At 47.8% G+C, this 18,117-nt stretch overlaps 2 protein-coding genes across 17 annotated transcripts in view; one reads left to right on the top strand and one right to left on the bottom strand.

Moving 5' to 3' along the window:
• Positions 1–3,915, top strand: part of PISD (phosphatidylserine decarboxylase) — a 39,914-nt gene extending 35,999 nt beyond the window's left edge. For all 7 annotated transcript variants that reach the window (XM_083590378.1, XM_083590380.1, XM_083590376.1 and 4 more), the window contains 2 exons: positions 559–719; positions 1,558–3,915. In XM_083590378.1, the coding sequence (XP_083446504.1) occupies positions 559–719; positions 1,558–1,782 (386 nt within the window). In that variant the 3' untranslated portion in view covers positions 1,783–3,915. The remainder of the gene's footprint in view (positions 1–558; positions 720–1,557) is intronic.
• The window catches only part of SFI1 (SFI1 centrin binding protein), a 32,241-nt gene continuing 17,885 nt past the window's right edge, over positions 3,762–18,117 (bottom strand). For 9 of the 10 annotated variants that reach the window (XM_083589742.1, XM_083589735.1, XM_083589738.1 and 6 more), the window contains 19 exons: positions 17,689–17,819; positions 17,508–17,589; positions 16,681–16,859; positions 15,570–15,645; positions 14,560–14,655; positions 13,881–13,957; positions 13,622–13,724; positions 13,356–13,452; positions 12,539–12,699; positions 12,312–12,386; positions 11,866–11,940; positions 11,010–11,186; positions 9,800–10,062; positions 8,974–9,069; positions 7,877–8,141; positions 7,113–7,275; positions 6,644–6,776; positions 5,379–5,481; positions 3,762–4,270 (listed from right to left, as the gene is read on the bottom strand). In XM_083589742.1, coding sequence (XP_083445868.1) covers positions 4,163–4,270; positions 5,379–5,481; positions 6,644–6,776; positions 7,113–7,275; positions 7,877–8,141; positions 8,974–9,069; positions 9,800–10,062; positions 11,010–11,186; positions 11,866–11,940; positions 12,312–12,386; positions 12,539–12,699; positions 13,356–13,452; positions 13,622–13,724; positions 13,881–13,957; positions 14,560–14,655; positions 15,570–15,645; positions 16,681–16,859; positions 17,508–17,589; positions 17,689–17,819 — 2,460 coding nt within the window. In that variant the 3' untranslated portion in view covers positions 3,762–4,162. The remainder of the gene's footprint in view (positions 4,271–5,378; positions 5,482–6,643; positions 6,777–7,112; positions 7,276–7,876; positions 8,142–8,973; positions 9,070–9,799; positions 10,063–11,009; positions 11,187–11,865; positions 11,941–12,311; positions 12,387–12,538; positions 12,700–13,355; positions 13,453–13,621; positions 13,725–13,880; positions 13,958–14,559; positions 14,656–15,569; positions 15,646–16,680; positions 16,860–17,507; positions 17,590–17,688; positions 17,820–18,117) is intronic. The other variant, XM_083589737.1, reaches the window with a different exon arrangement.

The raw sequence follows: 18,117 nt of genomic DNA, 5'->3' as shown, positions 1-18,117 counted from the left end.
CGGTGAAGTCATGTCCCTTCCAACTCTGCGATTCTGTGTAAAATCCAATAGTTCCTGAACCAAGAGTCATTTGATGCTGGACATCATCCTTCCTTTGAGAAGAAGCATGATTTACCAGGAAGTGTTCAGAATGTAAAAGGCATTGAATGAATTTGCCCTTTAAAAATAGCAAGTGATCCCATCTCTAAGTGCTTCTCAAATTATTATTTCTGCAGGATTTTAAGTGGGAAAATGGTTGTGATCACGCTTATACTATGAGTGATTGGATTCCCTCCCTTCCTTATTGCCTTTATAAAAGTACACCAGTGTTTGTAACTTAATTTTAAAACTGCCAGGTAATAAATGATGTCATACCTTACAATCTGGGGCTTCTCCAGCTTGCCCCTTTCCACTCTCCAGCCCAAAGCCTCACCTGTGTCTTAATGCAGGAGGGGACTGTCTTACAGAGCTGAAAGCTTCTTCATTCAAGCTGTTTCTGAGAATTTGCATTCATCCTCCCAACAGTGGCTGTGGAAATAAAAGGGTGGTTCTGCCCATTTCTCTCCTTGCTCCCCATAGGCTCCCTGATGTCTGTGAATCCAGGGGTTGCTCGCTGGATCAAAGAACTCTTCTGCCATAATGAACGCGTTGTACTCAGTGGCTACTGGAAGCATGGTTTCTTCTCTCTGACTGCAGTAGGAGCCCAAAACGTGGGATCAATCCGCATCTATTTTGATCAGGTGAGTTGAGCCTTTCACACACTTGAGAAGGAGGAGTCATTGTCCCATGTGCCCCACCATTTAGAGTGCAAGTGGAATGGTGATGCTTGAACTGTGTTGAGTTGCCTGTTGCTGCCCCACCTTCGCAGTTTCCAAAGTAACTCAGGACCCCAGACCTTTACTGGATAAGGGCCTGCTCTAGACATTATGCAGGAGGGGCCAGAGCTCAATGGTAGGAATGAAAAGGTTCCTAGGTTCAATCATTGGAAGCATCTCTGGCCAAAAAAAAGGACCAGGTGGCAGCAGGTGATGGGAAAGGGCAACCCAATTCCCTGTTGGAGGGAGCTCCCCCTCTCCCAGGAAGTGGACAAATAGCCTGAACCTGGTAAAAGGTTGCTTAATATTTTCAGGGGGGCATGTTGATGGTGGGATCACTTGCCCAGCCTGTGAGCAATCACTTGGGACATATTAAATGACTGTAATAATCCCAGCTCCTGAGGAACCTTAGAACTGTAAAACCATTTCTTGTTGTTAATTCCCTAGTGAGTGAGTGCCCTTACCTCCTTTTGCATAGCTGAATTGATTTTCTTTGTTCTGCTCCCAAGGTTCCAACTTGGTTATGGAACTGAGTGCAACTTCAGTCCTGCAAGGCAGCAGGTGGGAGTGGGTGTTCCTGAGCATCCTGTGAACAATTCATAGGTTCCGCGAAAGAGGGTGGTGTGGTTTTGGCGGCAACTGTGTCACTGTGCATACATGCAAATTGGGCCTTGAGCGACGTTACAGGCTTCTTTACAAGCCACTTACCTGCTTCCCTCTTGGAGTCCTTATGTAACACCTCTTTTCTTTTCTCCATGTGCAGGATCTGCGTACCAATAGCCCCAGCTACAGCAAAGGCTCATACAATGACTTCAGCTTCGTAAACAACAACAATCATGAGGGCATCCCCATGAGGAAGGGAGAACATTTAGGAGAGTTTAATCTAGGCTCAACCATCGTCCTGATTTTTGAGGCACCGAAGGACTTTAATTTTTATCTGAAGCCTGGCCAGAAAATCCGCTTTGGAGAGGCCTTAGGATCTCTCTAGAGACTCCACTGCCAGGGGGGCTTTTTATATGCAACAGGGACTCAATTCGTAAAAGGATAAGTTTCTCTAAGGTGGGAGTATTGCTCAGCAGGACCTGAGTGAGGAAACTAAAGCCCCCTTGTTCTTAGAACGGGGGGTGCCGGCAGTGCATTCCCACCATGAGAGCTGCAGACATATCAGGGATTGTGGCCTTTAAGAATGTTGACCAGGGTGGCTTTTCTGCTTCTTCCCTGTGCCTGTAGAAATAGGCATTTCTCCCCAAGATGCCATTTTCAGCCTGCTTTGGCACCAAACGATGAAGTCTTGGTTGAAATGCTGCAGTCAGAGGGAGGAAGGAGAGCAGAGATTCCTGCTTTCAAGGGATACTGTCAGATTGACCCATGCTCCATATTTTCTAATTATGTCTCTCACCCAGCCGTATTCTCAATTTATGTTTCACACCAGACTGAACAGTCCAATGCCAAAACCAGGAGACTCAGCAGAGTGGAATATAGAAACATTAAAGAGTTCATCTGGGTGTGCCATTGTTTTAGAAACCTCTCTTATAAATCTGGTACTATCCCTTTAAAACGGAAGTCTGCACTGTATTTTTAAACCTCAAACACTGTGTCCACATTCCACATTTGACTTGATCTTGTTTTTGTTTTTAGGAAGCCTATTTTATTTGTAGCTCGAGCTCACTCTAACCCGGCCATTCTGTATTGCTATTCTGGCCTTAATCCCCCCCCTTTTTTTTGTATGGGAAATATCTAGTCTCTTGTTAAGCTGGGGACGTGAAAAAAACCCAGATTTATTTTTTTTCTCTGCAAAGGCAGTGGGAAGTCTCTTGCTGTGGACAGCAGTGAAAGCCTCTTTCCTCTCCCTACGCAGCTACTGCCAACTTGTCAGAACCCGAGGACTGGGGGAGAAGATCTTGTCAGCCCAGGTCTTCCTAAAAAGCAAAAGGAGTAGTCCTCCTTTTCTCTTGCGTGTTAACCATTTCCCCCACTCTTTGCTGGACTTGCAAAATACTTAAAAGCCAAATTTGCCAAAGCCAGCTTGAGAGTTCTATTCTGAACCTTCATCCCACACACATCTAAGTGGGGTTCAGTGGCAAAATATTAAGCACTGCTGCGTAGACCAATAATAAGGGGAATCTTAAAACTTACTATGCCTTTTTTTCCTGGGAGGGGATTCATAGAAATTGGTGCCAAAAGGGGGGAGGGCAGTTGAAAAGGGATTGGTTTATTTATGATGTCTGTGTTTTGTTCTTGACCTCAAGAAACCAAGTTGTGAACATGGCTGAGGCTCAGGAGTGTTGAGCTCATTTTGGCTTTAAAACTGCATCCCTCCCCTTAAAAGTCTCCTCCTTATGCTTTCCTTGCTTTAGTCTTACCTTGTACACACACACACACACGAGAGAAGCTGCCCCTTTTAATGAGCACAGCCATAAGAAAAGAAGCCAAGGCACGTTTGAAGACGGTGACTGCTAGAAGAAGGAGCAAGTCTTCATCTGAGGCGTGTGCCATTTGAGGCATGGATGTTTCCAATGATAGTGGCTCCCGTCTCTGATGCTGATGCAGGGCAGAGAAGTGGCCTTGGTGATGATGGCTGGTCATCCATCCTTCCTATCTTTGCACAGTGTGAAGGTGGGTTTTCTAACCAGCTAACTGGCCTGTTTAACCATAGGATAGAATGATGGGTCACAGCTCCTCTATTAGTGCATTATCAAAAAAGGCAAAACTACCCAAAGGGGGTAAACTTTGCTCCATCCGTTGCTCCTTCGATTGCTTCCACTTGGCTGCTTTGCCAGTTCCTCTTTGAGCTTTAATTTCTTGTTACTCTGCTTGCAGAGCGGCACTGAAGGTTCTGCTGCTTACTGAGGACACGGGAATTCTGCTGGATGAACTTCCCGGTCTAGGGGAGGAGATTGTGGTGGGGGCCTGAGGCTGCTGAGAGCCAGAGGAGGTCACATTGATCCTAAGCAAAACGGGAGTGGGTTTCTTAGTGACGCTGTGAATTTCTCCTGCACGGAGAATCCATTTAATTTTTCAACTGTATCAGTAGCACAGTATTTTTGTATGTCAAAATGTACAACTTAAGGACATTAACTCATTAATTGCAAAGGTTTTAAAATAAAAACGAATGACTTACCGTGGCTGACTTTTTAAAAGAAAGCATTTGACTGCTGTAAAGAGGCATGCTAACTACCTGCAGTGCAATCCTGTGCATGTCAGTGTGATTTACTCCCAGGTAAATGTGTTATATTGGATTGCAGCCTCCATCAGTGTTCGTACAGCTAACGGGGTGGAGGCTCCTCTGCCACCCCCCCCCTGCATAGCAAAGGGACAACATCCAGCCATCCCACTGCATATCATGCAAACAAGTGAGTCCAAGATGCTTAAGTGCCAAGAGCCGCTCGAATATCCTGGACACGTGTGATGTAGGACGCCATTAGCTGTCGCTCTTCTCCCAGTATGTGCTTGAGGGAACTGATCTTCACTTTCAGCTGCAAAGAAACAGAAGCACAAAGAGGGGTAGTTTGGAGGGGCAGCCCCAGCTAGCATGAGAGGCAGCCATCTGTGCCCCCAAGAAACTATTCCTAGCCTCCCTCATCCAAAAATCTTGCTTTGAGCTACAACACACAAAACATGCACAAACTGCTAGGGTAGCACTAGCTCCCAGACCAATCCCAAATGGAGTAGGTCTTTGCAGTTCTTCTCAAAAGTGGTTTGGGTGGTGGAAACTTCCAACTAACAAAAACTTGATTTACTCACAAGCGGATATGCCAGTTTGCCATTTCTAAGCGCTAAGCTGATGCATCTTGATTTATAAGTAAATTTATATTTCCCCTTTTTGTCTGCCACATGCAACCACGTACCACAAGTGACAGGTGAGTAAGAAACACAATGTCACTGGGGAGCTTTGCTACAGAAGGGATGCCAACTTGAATAAAATATGGGGGGGGGCATGTGAGCCCCACCCCCTTAATCGATCACAAGATGTGGTGCGCACACACCATTTGAATGGCAATGGCCATCAACTTTGGGAGGCCCAGCCCCCTCAGATATTTTATGGAGGGTACCAAAGGGACCTCAGCTCGTGGGAGTTTGCTCCAATACTACAGGCCCACCTCTTCCAGAGTCTCCAGAACATACTGAGCTACCAAGTAGTTTATTTAATCAATATCCTCTAGTTACGAACCAGCATAGTAATACCTGTTGCCAAAAACAAGAAACTTGCATGAGATACTTGGGATACATTCTTTTAAAAGTGCAACCACCAAAACTTTATAAGAAGCAAATCCTGAAATGGGAAAACCTGGATATTTTGTGGCAATGGGGTGGGCCCCAGAGCAATACAGAACAGAGAAGTCATGCAGGCCCTGAGGATCGTGGGACATGGAGGCTCCCTCCAGTCTCACTATAAACATTTTCTTGCTCCAGATTTTCACACCATCTCAGCCCTAGAGCTGAGAGAATAATGGCAGAAGTGGTGACGGCAGCAGGGGAATAAAGGTTTTACTCTTCTTTGCAGTGCCCTTTGGGAATGTGTGGGCTTCTCCGCAGCCATTTAATTTTGCTTCAGTGGCCGCAGGGAGCACTTCCTGTTTGTACCTGATCCAACTCTTCTTGTACTTGTCGCACAGCCACCTGCTCTTCATCCCCTGGTCTCATCTCCAGCCACTTAAGCAGAAGGCGCTGCTGCCGCTGGCAGGACCTGGAATAAAAAACCAGAATGTCACCCTGTTCTGGCCAAATGAAAGCAAGGCCGGGGGTCCAATCCCAACCACTTTCCTCTATTAGGCCCAATGCAACCATTTGCACTTACAGGATTTACAATGGTTTAAGTGAGCCCTGTGCAAATGTTTCCTCCTCTATAAACCTGTCAGGTAGGTTAACCCAGCCCATCCACTCCAGTTGCTTTGCCTTCACAGTAATGCCCTCTGTCGTTATCTGCAGTAGGACTGCCTTGAACAAATCCTGCCTGATCCCAGTATCTGTCTAAATAACTACTTAATTACAGAGCACTATTGATGTTTCCTTACTGTGGTTTACTGGGGAAATTGGCCCATAAGAACTATTACACTGATGGCGGAGAATCTTTTTCTGTCCTTGTGGCCAACCTTCCAGACTTTGCATGCCAGCAATAGGTGGGGACAAAAGGAGTGGGCTGAGCCAACGTGTACAGGGCCAGGGCTGGTTCACATAAATCTCCCACCCACACATACACACTTGCTCCCCTCCCCTGCAGTTAGGTTTGTGGGGAAAAGCATTTCAGGAGCAACAGGAATGTTTAAGCACTATGATACCACTTTGAACAGTGATGACTTCCCCCAAATAATTCTGGAAGCTGAGGTGCCGAGATTGTAGGAGCCCCTCTTCCTCTCCCAGGGTTCCCAGAGTTCAGTGGGAAGAGGGACGGATTGTTAGATGACTTTGGGAAGCTTAGCTGTGGGAGAGGAATAAGGTCTCCTAGAAACTCTTACCAAATCACAGCTCCCAGAATTACTTGGGGGAAGCCAGCATCATAACGCTTTAAATGTACGGGGTAATTGCGGCCTTGGTTAGGGCATTTTTCACCTTCCCTTTCCTGAATTTGTTAGTGTGGGAAGGGAGCCAGCCCTTGGATATGCCTACAGCTTGCTCCGAAGTCGTCAAAAGAAAGATTTACTGGGCGGTGCTACAAGAGGGCAACAGTTAAGGGAGGCATGGAAGAGTGTGCTGGAGGGGAACTGTGTCCCTGCACCCACCAGCACAGCAGACTACAGCAGTGGCCCCTTCCAACTAGGATTTCCTGAACCGATCTCTCCTTCCCAGAGGAAACACAAGCCCAAACACGCATTGCAAAGTAGGAGAAGAAGTAGTGTTTGGCTACGTACTTCAGCTCCTGCTGGTTGTGGTGGTAGAGTTGCATTTTCTTCCCAATAACCTGGAGCTCAGCTCCCAGCTGTTTGTGAACTGCCAGCGCCTCCTGAGTAAAACCTTCTGTTGCCTTTTCTGGTTCTTTGGTTCCTAAAATGAAAAGGAAGGCAGTGTGGGTTTTGGAATCCCTCCAAGCAGCTTCTGCTCCCTTCTCTGTAGCTGCCATATTAACTGTGGGTCATCTGGGAAGGATCACATCTCAGAGACATGCCCCCTTACTCTTGTTGCAGAAGCAGCAGAAACGGGAGGGCACACACTTACACCCAGGTAGGAGGACAAACCTCCTGGAAAGCCACTGCACCCCTGGCCTCAAAACAAGCAGCTCACTTCCTTTAGGAAACAAAATGTCTCCCTGCAGGCAAAAAAAAAGCCTTTTGCTATTTGGGAGTGAGAAAAGTGGGTCACTCATAGGACCATCATCGTTACCTGCCCTTCCGCAAGTGGGATGGGGAGGAGGGCTCTCTCTCATTGAAAAATCTTCAGGCAGGAGGAAATCTGCCCTTGAGTCTGCCAGCACTTTTTTCTTCCCAGTGGTTGGTCGTGGAGGGCTTGTGGAATAGAGGCCAGGCTGCAGGCCCAAAGGCTCGACCTGAAAGGCAGGAAAACAAGAATGTTATTTAACCCTGTCCAGACACCACTCAGAGCTGTGCTTATGGAATTGGTGTTAAACAAACTGCAAGGTACCCTAAGCCCTTTGTATGGAATGCTCTTATGATAAGAGGATCCCCACCTTAGAAACTGATAGAGGGATAAGCTCTGTGCTACAGAACTGGACTAACAGAGAGGCAAATACTTCTGAATCTGGGAACCTTCCAGAGTAATCAAAATCAGCAATCTGCCATGCTAGAGGGGGTTTGGATGAAGCAGAAGTGGTGTCCCTCTGTCCAGCCCTGCTGGCAAGTAATGCTGCAATATGGTCAACCCAAAACAGGCCCTCTTGAGGGTGAAGAGGGTGTCAGGCCAGGATCCACTGAGCAAGCCCTGCTGCTGCATTTTTTCCCTTCCACCCTGGTTGGTGCAATTAGCTAGACTGCGGATGTGGCTGATTGAACCATTCCATCAAGCCTGCCACTGCCAGCTAAGGGTTAGGATTGCAGCCTTAACTGGGAATTTGACTCAGGCAGATCAAGTGAGTGTAAGGCCAGGGCAATACCACTGCATGAAGCAGCAAACAAGGTGTGAGAACTCACCGTTCCTGGCCTCTCCCTTCTCCGTGTCATGAAGGAGGAAGGTGGCAACAGCTCCGGGTTTGGCTTTGGGAGGGCTGTGCTATCTGGCCAAGGGGGTGTGCACAGCACTGGAGCAGCCTGAGGAAGTGGGGGTGCTGAGAAGGGGCAGCTGCTGAACTGGGGTGGAGAAGGGACACTGCTTTGGGCAGATGACAAAAGGGCTGTAGACAGAGCAGGTGGGTGGCTTGGAGTCGTTTTCTGCAAAGCCCCAGGAAGGCTTTCTAGTCTAGAAGAGGAAGACAAAGATCAGATTTGTTAGATGTATAAGAATCTGTAGCACACCAAGGAAGAATCTGGAAAAATCCCTCTTCCTGTTACCTTCCAAGCTGTCAGCATCCACTTTTCTAGCTCAGGCACATTTTAAGCTTTGCTCTACAAAGTAAAGTGGACTAAGTCCACCCACCCATCTATCCCACCCCCAGCCCTTTCCTTTTTTGTACCAAGCAGAAGTTTTCCAAGAATATGGAGGCATCCACAAGATTCCCTGAAGAATTGTGGCCGTGTAGCTTTATGACTTGCATCAGAGCTTCTTGTTGCAGAAGTCTTGTTTTGAGAGTTTGATATTCTGCTACACTCCGAATTCTCCATGCAATCAAATAAGAAGCCTTGCTTCTTATTTCATCAACAGGATGGTGGATGGGCACACAAGTTTATTCTAGTTTGAACATGCATTAAGTACCAAGATGGGGTGAGAATGTCATCCTGGATCTTCCCTTTCATTAGAGGTCTTGGGTAAAAGTGACCCTGAACTTGGCTGGTGGGAGTAGCCCCTATATGGTGCCAGTGTGGTGTTCGATTCCCTGGGTTCGATTCCCTGCTCCTCCACATGCAGCTGCTGGGTGACCTTGGGTTAGTCACATTTCTTTGAAGTCTTGCATCCCCACTCACCTCACAGAGTGTTTGTTGTGGGGGAGGAAGGGAAAGGAGAATGTTAGCCGCTTTGAGACTCTTTCGGGTAGTGATAAAGCGGGATATCAAATCCAAACTCTTCTTCTCCTATGTAGTCTTTGTTCTATTTATTAATTTGTCATGTCTGAAAGTTGAACATTCTTCCCTACCCATTCAAGTCAGGACCAGGCAGCTCTGTTCTCTCCAGAGATTGCAGCAGAAAGTCAGGTCTACGGGGCTGTAACCTGCCTTGGCGGGCCGCCTGCCTGTGGGGAAGATAGGAGGGAGGGTTAGAGGCCTTTTTAGAATTAGGGAACACTGAGGTACATACATAACTTTTACACACTGATAATTATGCACAGGAGTGCCTACAAGCATGTTCTCAGCACTACTACTTCTTTAAGAAAAGCAGGTTGACAGGTGGATTTACACAAGCAACTGTACCTATCACTTACAGCCTTACAAGTTTAAACAAAACCAAAGAGCCAGCGCAGTTACTCCGAGGCTTGCTATTGAGAACTGAATAATGATTCCAGTACTTCATGCCACTCAATAATCCTAAGGGGCACAAGCCTTCTTTGCCTGCCCTTTGGCTAGTAATAAAGATTGGTTAGACTAGTCAATTTCAAGAGGATTTTTAATATTATTACAACAGCAAGTGACTGCCAGGGAGATGGGCAAATAAAGCCTTAGGGATAGGAGAAGGCCCAGGAGAATCCCCAAATTTTCATTAAAAGTTTCCTGTGCATGACACCTTCCCTGCATGGAACAGAGAGAGAGAATGAGATCTGGAGAAGAGAGTCTAACCATCTGCTGCTGAGTCCTTTTGCTAACTGCAACTCATTCTTTCCCCACTCTTTAAAATTAAAAGAAGTCTTCCTCTGTGCATATGCAGTGGCTTTCAAAATGAGGGAGGCCACTGTGCAATTAAATTCACAGTTTGGTGGCTCAAGGGGAAGCGAGCGTAAGGAGATTGCAGCTTTGCCTCTTACTCACAGATCAGTCAGGATGGAATCTCCAGAAGCCTGGAAAATGTGGGCCTGGTGGTCGCTCTGTGCAGGCCTTGCCGTGGAACGAAGGCTCTTTCTCCTTCCAAGATCTCCATCGGCTCTTGGGATTGCAGCAGGCACCGGCACTTGGAATGTCACTCGCTTCTTGAGAGGGGCCCCTGGAATGGACAGGCTGGGTTTCTGGCAGAGGGCCTTTAGTTTCCAGAGCATGGCGCACCGGTAGACAGCCTGGTGACGGTGGCAGGCGATCTGTGAGCGCAAGGAAGAAGCACATGGCAGGTTGGTGGGAAGGTGGTGCTGCAAAAGCGAGGGCTGCGTGTGCCCTTCAGTCTGCTGCAAGGAGGGGCTGGACAGGGAAAACGGAGAGAAGATTTCTGTACTTCCTGGGGAGTCTTCACCAATCTGGTGTCCTTCCAGTTGTTTTGCACTACAAATCTCATCAGTCCCGGCTCACAGAGCCATATGATGCCGGGGCTGATGGAAGTTATAGTCCAGAATAACTGGAGGGCACCAGGCTGAGGAAGTCTGGTCTTGAGGGGAGGAGGATAGTTGTATAAGGAGCTCCTCCGTAGTCAGGAGGAAAGTCTCCAGTTTTGAATCTGGAGGAGCAGCAGTCTCTCCCAAATGCTTCAATCCAACATGGCATGTCAAAAGAGGTTAAGAACAGAGCCAAAGGAAGAGTGGGGCCAGGCACACCTGTGATGATGTCGCTCTCTGGCTCTGTAGTGCCCCCTAGAGGGAGAAGCTGGGCAGTGGACCTGACAGGACGTACTGTGCCTGTACTTGTCCCAGGAGTACCTGTGAGAGGGTGGCGTGTGCTTCTATCTGTTGCTGTGGGGTGGAACCCATAAGGGATCTGTGCTTCCTGCTTATGTACAGAGAGGAGAAGCCAGCACAGGCAACAACCAAATATTTTCAGAACACCCTCTATTCTGGCAATTAAAATTTGTTTAAAACTGTTTTTAACTTTGTATTTTAAATTATTGTGACATGTCCTGAGACCCTGGGGCGAACAGCAGGTAATAGAGCAAATAATTGTTAGTCATCATTGTGGATCTGATCCATCTAACATGCAAAAAAGAAATCACTGTGTATGAAGCAGATATCAACCTGTTGCGAAATAAAATGGGTAATGATGATAAAGTTGTACAGATGTGAAATGAGAGGGAGCCACAAGAGGGGTCCCGTTCTTTTACCTTCACCTGATGCTGGGCCTGCAAGTGCCCTCGGAATTCCTTCATGCCAGCCGTGTACCTCAGGATGCGGGTCACACCCTCCCGCAGCAAATCAGCCCGGTAAATCTCCACAGCCCTTTCGATCCGACCTTTCTTGCGCTGCTGCTCCAGGACAAATGCCAGCCAAGCATCAAATACCTGCAGGCAAGACACATAGGTGGCAGTGGCCGCACAGCCTCTCGTATTCATCAGCGACAAAGGAACCAGCAAAAATTCCCTCTGGAGAAAGCAAACAGGTTCAAGGAACTCAAATACACATGCCAGTGCTTTTCTTTTTTAAGCTTTCAGAATTTCAAGTATAGATCCAAAACTGTCAGCAGTGTGGGAGGTGGTGCAAAAACATCCACAAGTGAGAGATTGATCGTCCCTATATTCTTGAAAACATTTTTATGTCTGACATATGTAGTGGAAATACATATATTAGCTGCAACTGCTGTGCTCCCTCTCAAGATATGATGCCCTAGGCTGAAGCAGCTCCCCAGCCCTGCCCAGAGGTGGAAGGCCCTTCGATGCAGTGCTGCTAGTAACAGAGATGGCACTGCCCTCCACGGCTGCTGGGAGATGCACAGCTGCAGCTGGAAACAGAGCATCCTGTGTCTCTACCCTCCTCCTCCTCTTTCCTTGGTAATATGCACTTAACCAAACTGCAGAAAGCTCCCTCCCACTCCCACTCATGGAACAAGCTGTGTGGTTCTTTACATCCTGGCTTTGCAATCCAGCAAAGGGAGAAAGAGAAGGCAGTCTGCTTGCAAGCAGAGCTGCTTCCTCCAAACAGGACCACGTGAATGCACCTCCTCTCTTGCCTGCCAAGACTGACCTTGCCCTGCAGGGACATGGACCAATGCCAAAGCGCCCGCATGGTTTCCTGCCGCTCCCTCTGCCTGTACGCCAACTGTTGGTGCAGAAAGAAAGAAAGAAAGAAAGAAAGAAAGAAAGAAAGAAAGAAAGAAAGAAAGACCATGTGGGCCAGGTTAAGGAGGGAGGGGGAAATCCCAACCCCAGCATAGATACAAGCTATGAAGTTCTTTTGCGTTTTCAGCATTAACTGAAAAATTATTCTCCTTTGTCCCCTTTCATCTCCTCTGCACCTAGGGTTAGGGGAGATGCTTTAGTTGAACTCCTTTTTTCCTCCTTCCCACAATATTGTTTCCCATAATGCCACATGACGGACACTAGTCAGCAGCCTCACTCTTCCATCCCAGCCTTCAGATGGACTCACTGCAGTCAGAGGCTGGAAGGGGAAAGGGATGTGTCTGACCTCACCTGTGTCTTCCAGTTTGAGAAGCAGGTAGAGGAAAGCCTCCGGGCCATCAGCTGATCTCCTTGTCTCTGCAGGAGCTGCAGGGGGAAAGAGGCACAAGGGTTGCCACTCTGAGGCACAGAGCCCGGCCCTTTCCTATGAAAATGATCAGGCTGTCCTAGAAAGCATTCCACACATCTGGTTTACTGCTTCCTACCCTCTGGAGATGGAAATCTGCAAATTTCCTCACCATCTTCCTTATGCACTGGAGGTGATACTGCTTCCACCTGGCCATGCACTTGCTAAGCAGCTGTCTCCCATGGTGCTGAGCTGCCAAGACAAACTGCCCTCTCTGCTTAGAGGACTGAACGTAGGACTCCTTCCAGCGAAGAAACATTGCCTGCAGCCTCACTGTCCAAACAGGAAGATAAAAAATAATGAGCAAGAAGAAGCCCAGCCCTCCTCCCATCCTATTTCTCAGAGCAGCCTTCCCTAACCTGGTGCTCTCCAAGATATTTTGCCCCACAACTCCCATCTACTCCAGCCAGCACTCGGCATATGGTGCTGGGAGTGATGGAAGTTCCAGCACTAAAATATCCAGAAGGTACCAGGTTGGAGGAAGGCAGCTCACTAATAAACAACACAGCACTGCAACAAGTAACACTGAGGTTGGAAACCTGGAGAACAGCGCAACTCTGTATTGGAACCCATGTACATAAAAGCTTTGTGGACTTAAATTTTACATAGATGGTTTTTAGATTAACCTTCAATTAATTTTTTGGGGTGATTTACAACCATCATATATATCTGTATCTCCAACAATCCAGAGCCACACACAAACACACACTGTCCTTCCCTGGTGGATGGCTTTGAAGCTGCTATGCATCCTGCATCCACTGATGCATGGGAAGAATCACTTATCACAGATCTTCCTCCTCCTCCACTACACAAGGGAGGGGGTATATGGCTGCCATGCAAAGAGGCCCAATCCAGTGACCCAATGCAGGAGGAGGCAGAAGGCTAGTATTGGGATCATGTGCCACATTTAAGCAAATAGCCACACTCACCTGCATGCAAATGCTTCCTGGCCTCCATCACAGCTGCTGCCTCCTGCTGACGATGGTATGCACACAAGGAGGCTGCATCCCTCCATCTGAGCACAACCTAGGCAGAGAAAACACGGGCGGCAGCATTAAGGACTCCTAATACTGTGTCGTCTTTTACTTCCTCTACTGGAGGCTCAAGGGCATCATGTCAGGCCTGAGTCACCCCAACCAGCCCAAGGGCAAGGGACCTTTACTGGAAGTTTAGTTTCCTTCCTGATGGGAGTTACCTTTGAGAGAAACGCTCTTCGGTGATGCTCTTCTGCCAGAGCAGCCTTCTCAGCTTCTTGCTTGGAATCTGCAGCATTTTCCTTCCAGGTGCACAGTGCTTGCCTGAGGGCCGACAGACATGGATGGAAGCTCTAACCAAGAGCAAATCCTTGCCCTCTGTGAAGCCCAGGATGGGAAAAAGGCAGAGGGCTGAGAGACAGGGTTCCTTCAGGACTGTCAGACCAGGTTGAGCATCGCCACAGATGTAAGAAGGCTTACCGTAGCAGCCGCTGATTATGCTCCTCCTCCTTTTTGGCTACTTGGGACAGAATGTGCTGGATGTGACTCTGGTAAGCCTGCAAGAGAAAAATGTGAAATATTGTTCCTAATTTTCAGATTTTACCAAAGCAGAAGTTAGAGCTGTGTAGCCCACAGGTGCCCTAATCAGAGGTATTTACTGTCAGTCCAGGTTCCCCTTTAAGGAAATGCTAAGGCGTGTTTGCTTGGAAGAAACAGGACATTTCTGCTTCTCTTGGCTCCCCCCCCCCCCCAGAGGCAGAGAGCTAAGGTGCCACATTGTATCTTTGCTGAGGATTCTGGCTGATGTGGACCACAAGGCAGCTTCACTGGCAAGCTGCTCCTCTTCACAGCTCAGTCTCAGTCTCTCTCTCTCTCTCTCTAAGGAAGGAAAGCATTCCTGATGTAAAGGGCTAACACATTTTCTGAGCACTCCCATAACTTGTCCTTGCAGTGCAGAGCCCCTACCTCATGACAAGCATTGCAAAGCCCTCTACACATGCCACCAATATGACACAAAAAGGAAAGGTATCCCACATCAATAGGCAAAGGCAACAGTGGATTCCATCCCAGCTCAGCCAAACTTGGTGGTTCTTTGGGGCTGCTGTCCTTGGGCCCAGCCAAGCCACCTGGGGCGTCACAAGTAAGAGCTCAGCCATACCTTCCAGGCTGACAAGGCCCTGCGCAGCACAGCCTGCTGGTGGTGCACATCGGCTCTCACCAGCTTTGTCCACTTCTCAGAGCGGTGCCTCAAGTACTGCAAGGGAAAAGGGGAGCGGAACGTCACTGTGTGGGAAAAAGTGAAGAAAGGAAAGTGCAGCTTCCTCGGCAGGGTGGGATAGCAACCAAGCAGAGTGTTAGAGCTGTTCAGATGAGTTAAATCAGCCTTCTCCAAACTGCTACCCTCCAGATGAGCCTCCCATGAGCCTCTCATGGCACTTGGAAGCGTGTTCCTTTCAGAAAAAAAGAATCAGCTAAAGGTTGGACTAAGAGACACCTCCTACTTCCTTGTGAGAATTATCTTTTTCCTGCCTACTTCAGTGAATGGCTGCAACAACAGTCAAACCATTTTATTTAAATCAACAGCAACAATTTACATTCTGCCTTCAGTTGCTGTAATTCTCTCATGGTCTCAAGTTCTTCACATTTGGAATCTAACAGCGGTCACAGGATTTGGTACCCCAGGAATCTTGGATTTCACAATGTTGTTGTTTTAAAGACAACCCTTCTAGCGCTTGTAGAGAAAAGCCTGAAACTGTGGGCAATGACTACTGGCATCTTCAAAACCAAAGTGTCGGCAAGGTAGAGTTTGTCAGCATTTGGAAGAGAGGCTGACAATTGTCTGCTCCACCTTCCCCATTAGCTATTCCACAGTCTCCCTGTCTCTCCCTCATCTCTGTGCTCTTCCCTCCTTTCGTTCCTTTTATTCTTACCAACATTTTCAAACTTCTTTGAGAACGTGTGGCAGAATTATGCCACACCAGCGGACAGATGAAGATCTACCCAATTTATGTTACTTCATTTCGCAACAAAATGTTGGCTTATTGGGGGCAGAATTTCAAGGTACGCAGAACACATCACACACACACACACACTCCTGCCTAGAAGGCTAGGAATGTGAGCCACAACAGGTAGAGGACCAATGTGAAATCCATCAGGTATATCTCTCACCTGTCGCCACTTGCTCCAAGACCATCGAAGGAGCTTGACAGAGTGGAACCTTGAAGCTCTGGCCTCCTTCGTCCTCCTAAAGGGAAGCACAGCAGACCCTCTCTCAAGCTTCAGGATAGACATGGGCCTTCTGTGCTACTGTCTTAGGTGGTGAGCCTCAAAGCACAGCCTGCCATTTTATCTCATGTAAAGTACTTACTTTCCCAAAGTGGTGTTATAAATGGTAATGCTGTTTCAGTGGTACCTCGGTTCTCGAACGTAATCCATTCTGGAAGACTGTTCGACTTCCAAAATGTTAACAAACCGAGGTGCAAAGGGCTGGATGCAAGTTCAACTGGAAAAATGGGAAAACACACAGCAGAAGCCGTTCAACTTCTGAGGCATGTTCGAAAACGGAAGCAATTACTTCTGGGTTTTTGGTGTTCAAAAACGAAAACATTCGGCTTCCAAGACGCTCGAAAACTGAGGTACCAGTATAGCACTATTCCTGAACTATTAGGCCTGAAGGATATCTGCTTGGGAATTTCCTGTGTGCCTTGTCCAAGACAGGGCCAAAGGAGGGAGCCGCAGAGGAACCAGCAAGTAATCCTCTGGAACAACAAGAGTTTCAAGCAGGTCATATGGGGATTGAGCCCTACCAGTAGATCTGGATCAGGTTTGCTTTCCAGTCTGCTGCTTCCCTTCATGTCCATAAAGGCAACAGCAAGGTAAGGGGAAGCAGCAGGAATTCAGGTTGCAAAGGCTTGGTGGGCTTGATGCAGACTGCAGGCTGAAGGGACAAAGGTGTGGGCCTTTTTTGCAAGAACATGGCCACTGCCAGTCAGGTAAAGTCAGCCTAAAGCAGTTATAGCTGCAGGACCTGCGATATCAGTGGCAACTAACCCTGATGGCTGTGCTTTTACCTCTACTGTTGGAGGCAGGATGCTTCTGAATACCAGGTGCTGGGGATGACAGATGGGGAAAGTTTCTGTTGCACTTGGGCCCTGCTTGTGGGCTTCCCACTAGGACACATTTCTGGCCATTGAAAGAACAGGATGCTGGACAAGATGAGCTACTGATCCAGCAGCCAGGCTTATCTTATGCTATGATTGATTATTCTCTGTTATCTTACCCTTCCTTTATTTCCTGAACGTTCTCCTTCCAAAGACAGAAAGCCGTCTGCAGGATTTGGTGGCTGTGGTGCTCTTTGGCCAAGGACAGTCCCTCACGCTCTTCCAGCTGAACCACAGTCCTCCTGCGCCAGAAGCACCAGGACTGGGACAGCAGCCGTCGCTCAGAGTGCAGAACAGCCTACACAGGGAGAGGAGGGATTTTGAAGCCAGCTCATGCTGTGCCAGGCTTCCTGCAAAGGTAGGATAATTCTTTTGCCAGCAACCTGCCCCCAATAACCCAAACAGTCTTTTAAAAAGAAGACGGCCATCCAGTTGAGCTCAGGAACCCAAATAAATCTCATACATCAACATCATCACTCAAATATGAGAGGGGGAGCCAGGAAGGAGAGCTGGAATGAATCGCAGCACAAGCACCACCAGAGGCAGCTGTGGGTGCCAAAAATACCCTGCTTCCTTCTATTCCTCTTTCCAAGTGGTCTAATTATCACTTTGAGACCCAGAACGTGTTTGGAATTATAGGATTCCTCTCTGGTGCACAAGGAGTAAGAAGAGAGCAATGTGTCTGAAGGCCAGGGGAAGTGCCTCCAAGTAAGCAAAAGTGCCTTGAAGGTGAGGCACTGGGAGACATGTGTGTTTCAAGATTTACAACTTGGCACAGGCATCTCAGGTACATTAAGGAGGTACAGCCAGCAAGGACATTTCAGAATGTAACACGGTAAGCATCCACCAACACTGCCTCCTGTCTGAAACCCCCTGATATTGTATATTCAAGAACAGCAGTGTAGAAATTGTCTACTATCCTGAAACAAAAAAAATCTAGATTTACCATTTCCTCTGCCATGTGGTTCTCTTGGTGCTCATGTTTTCTCAGCCGCCACCTTTCAAACCATCGCCTTGTGCAAGTTTCTCTGGAAAGCAGGGAGAAGAGCACTAGATTTTCACCAGGCACTCAATGCCTGCCAAGAGCTGTTCCCCAAAATTCTCTTTTTATTGACCCTCCATCCTACCTGTGGAAACACACGGCCATCCCCTTCATCTTTCTCCACCAGCACTGATGATCCCTGAATCGCTTCCAGGCCTCAAAAGTGGCAGGCAAGATCACATCCTCGTAGTGCTTATTGGCTCTGGCATATTGCAGCTGAAGACATATGGCAAAAGCAAAAGCGGCAAAAGCCTCACTCTGAGAAACCAGGAAGGCTTAAGCTATCTCAAAGACACATGTACACACATGCGATACAAAGCGACTAGAGTGGCAAGCAGCTACCCATAGAGCAGCCTTCACTTACTTGGCTCTGCTCCATTTAAAGTAAGGAACAACTCTCTACCTTTATAGAGCAGTGTTCTTCAACCTTGGCTTCCCAGAAGCAGTTGGACTACAACTCCCATCATCCCCAGCCAGCTTAGCCAATGGCTACAGGTGATGGGAGTTGTAGTCC

Source organism: Podarcis filfolensis (genome assembly GCF_964270895.1).
Source record: "Podarcis filfolensis genome assembly, chromosome: 16".
NCBI classification, from domain to species: Eukaryota; Metazoa; Chordata; class Lepidosauria; order Squamata; family Lacertidae; genus Podarcis; species Podarcis filfolensis.
This window is presented reverse-complemented; position numbering and strand designations above follow the sequence as displayed.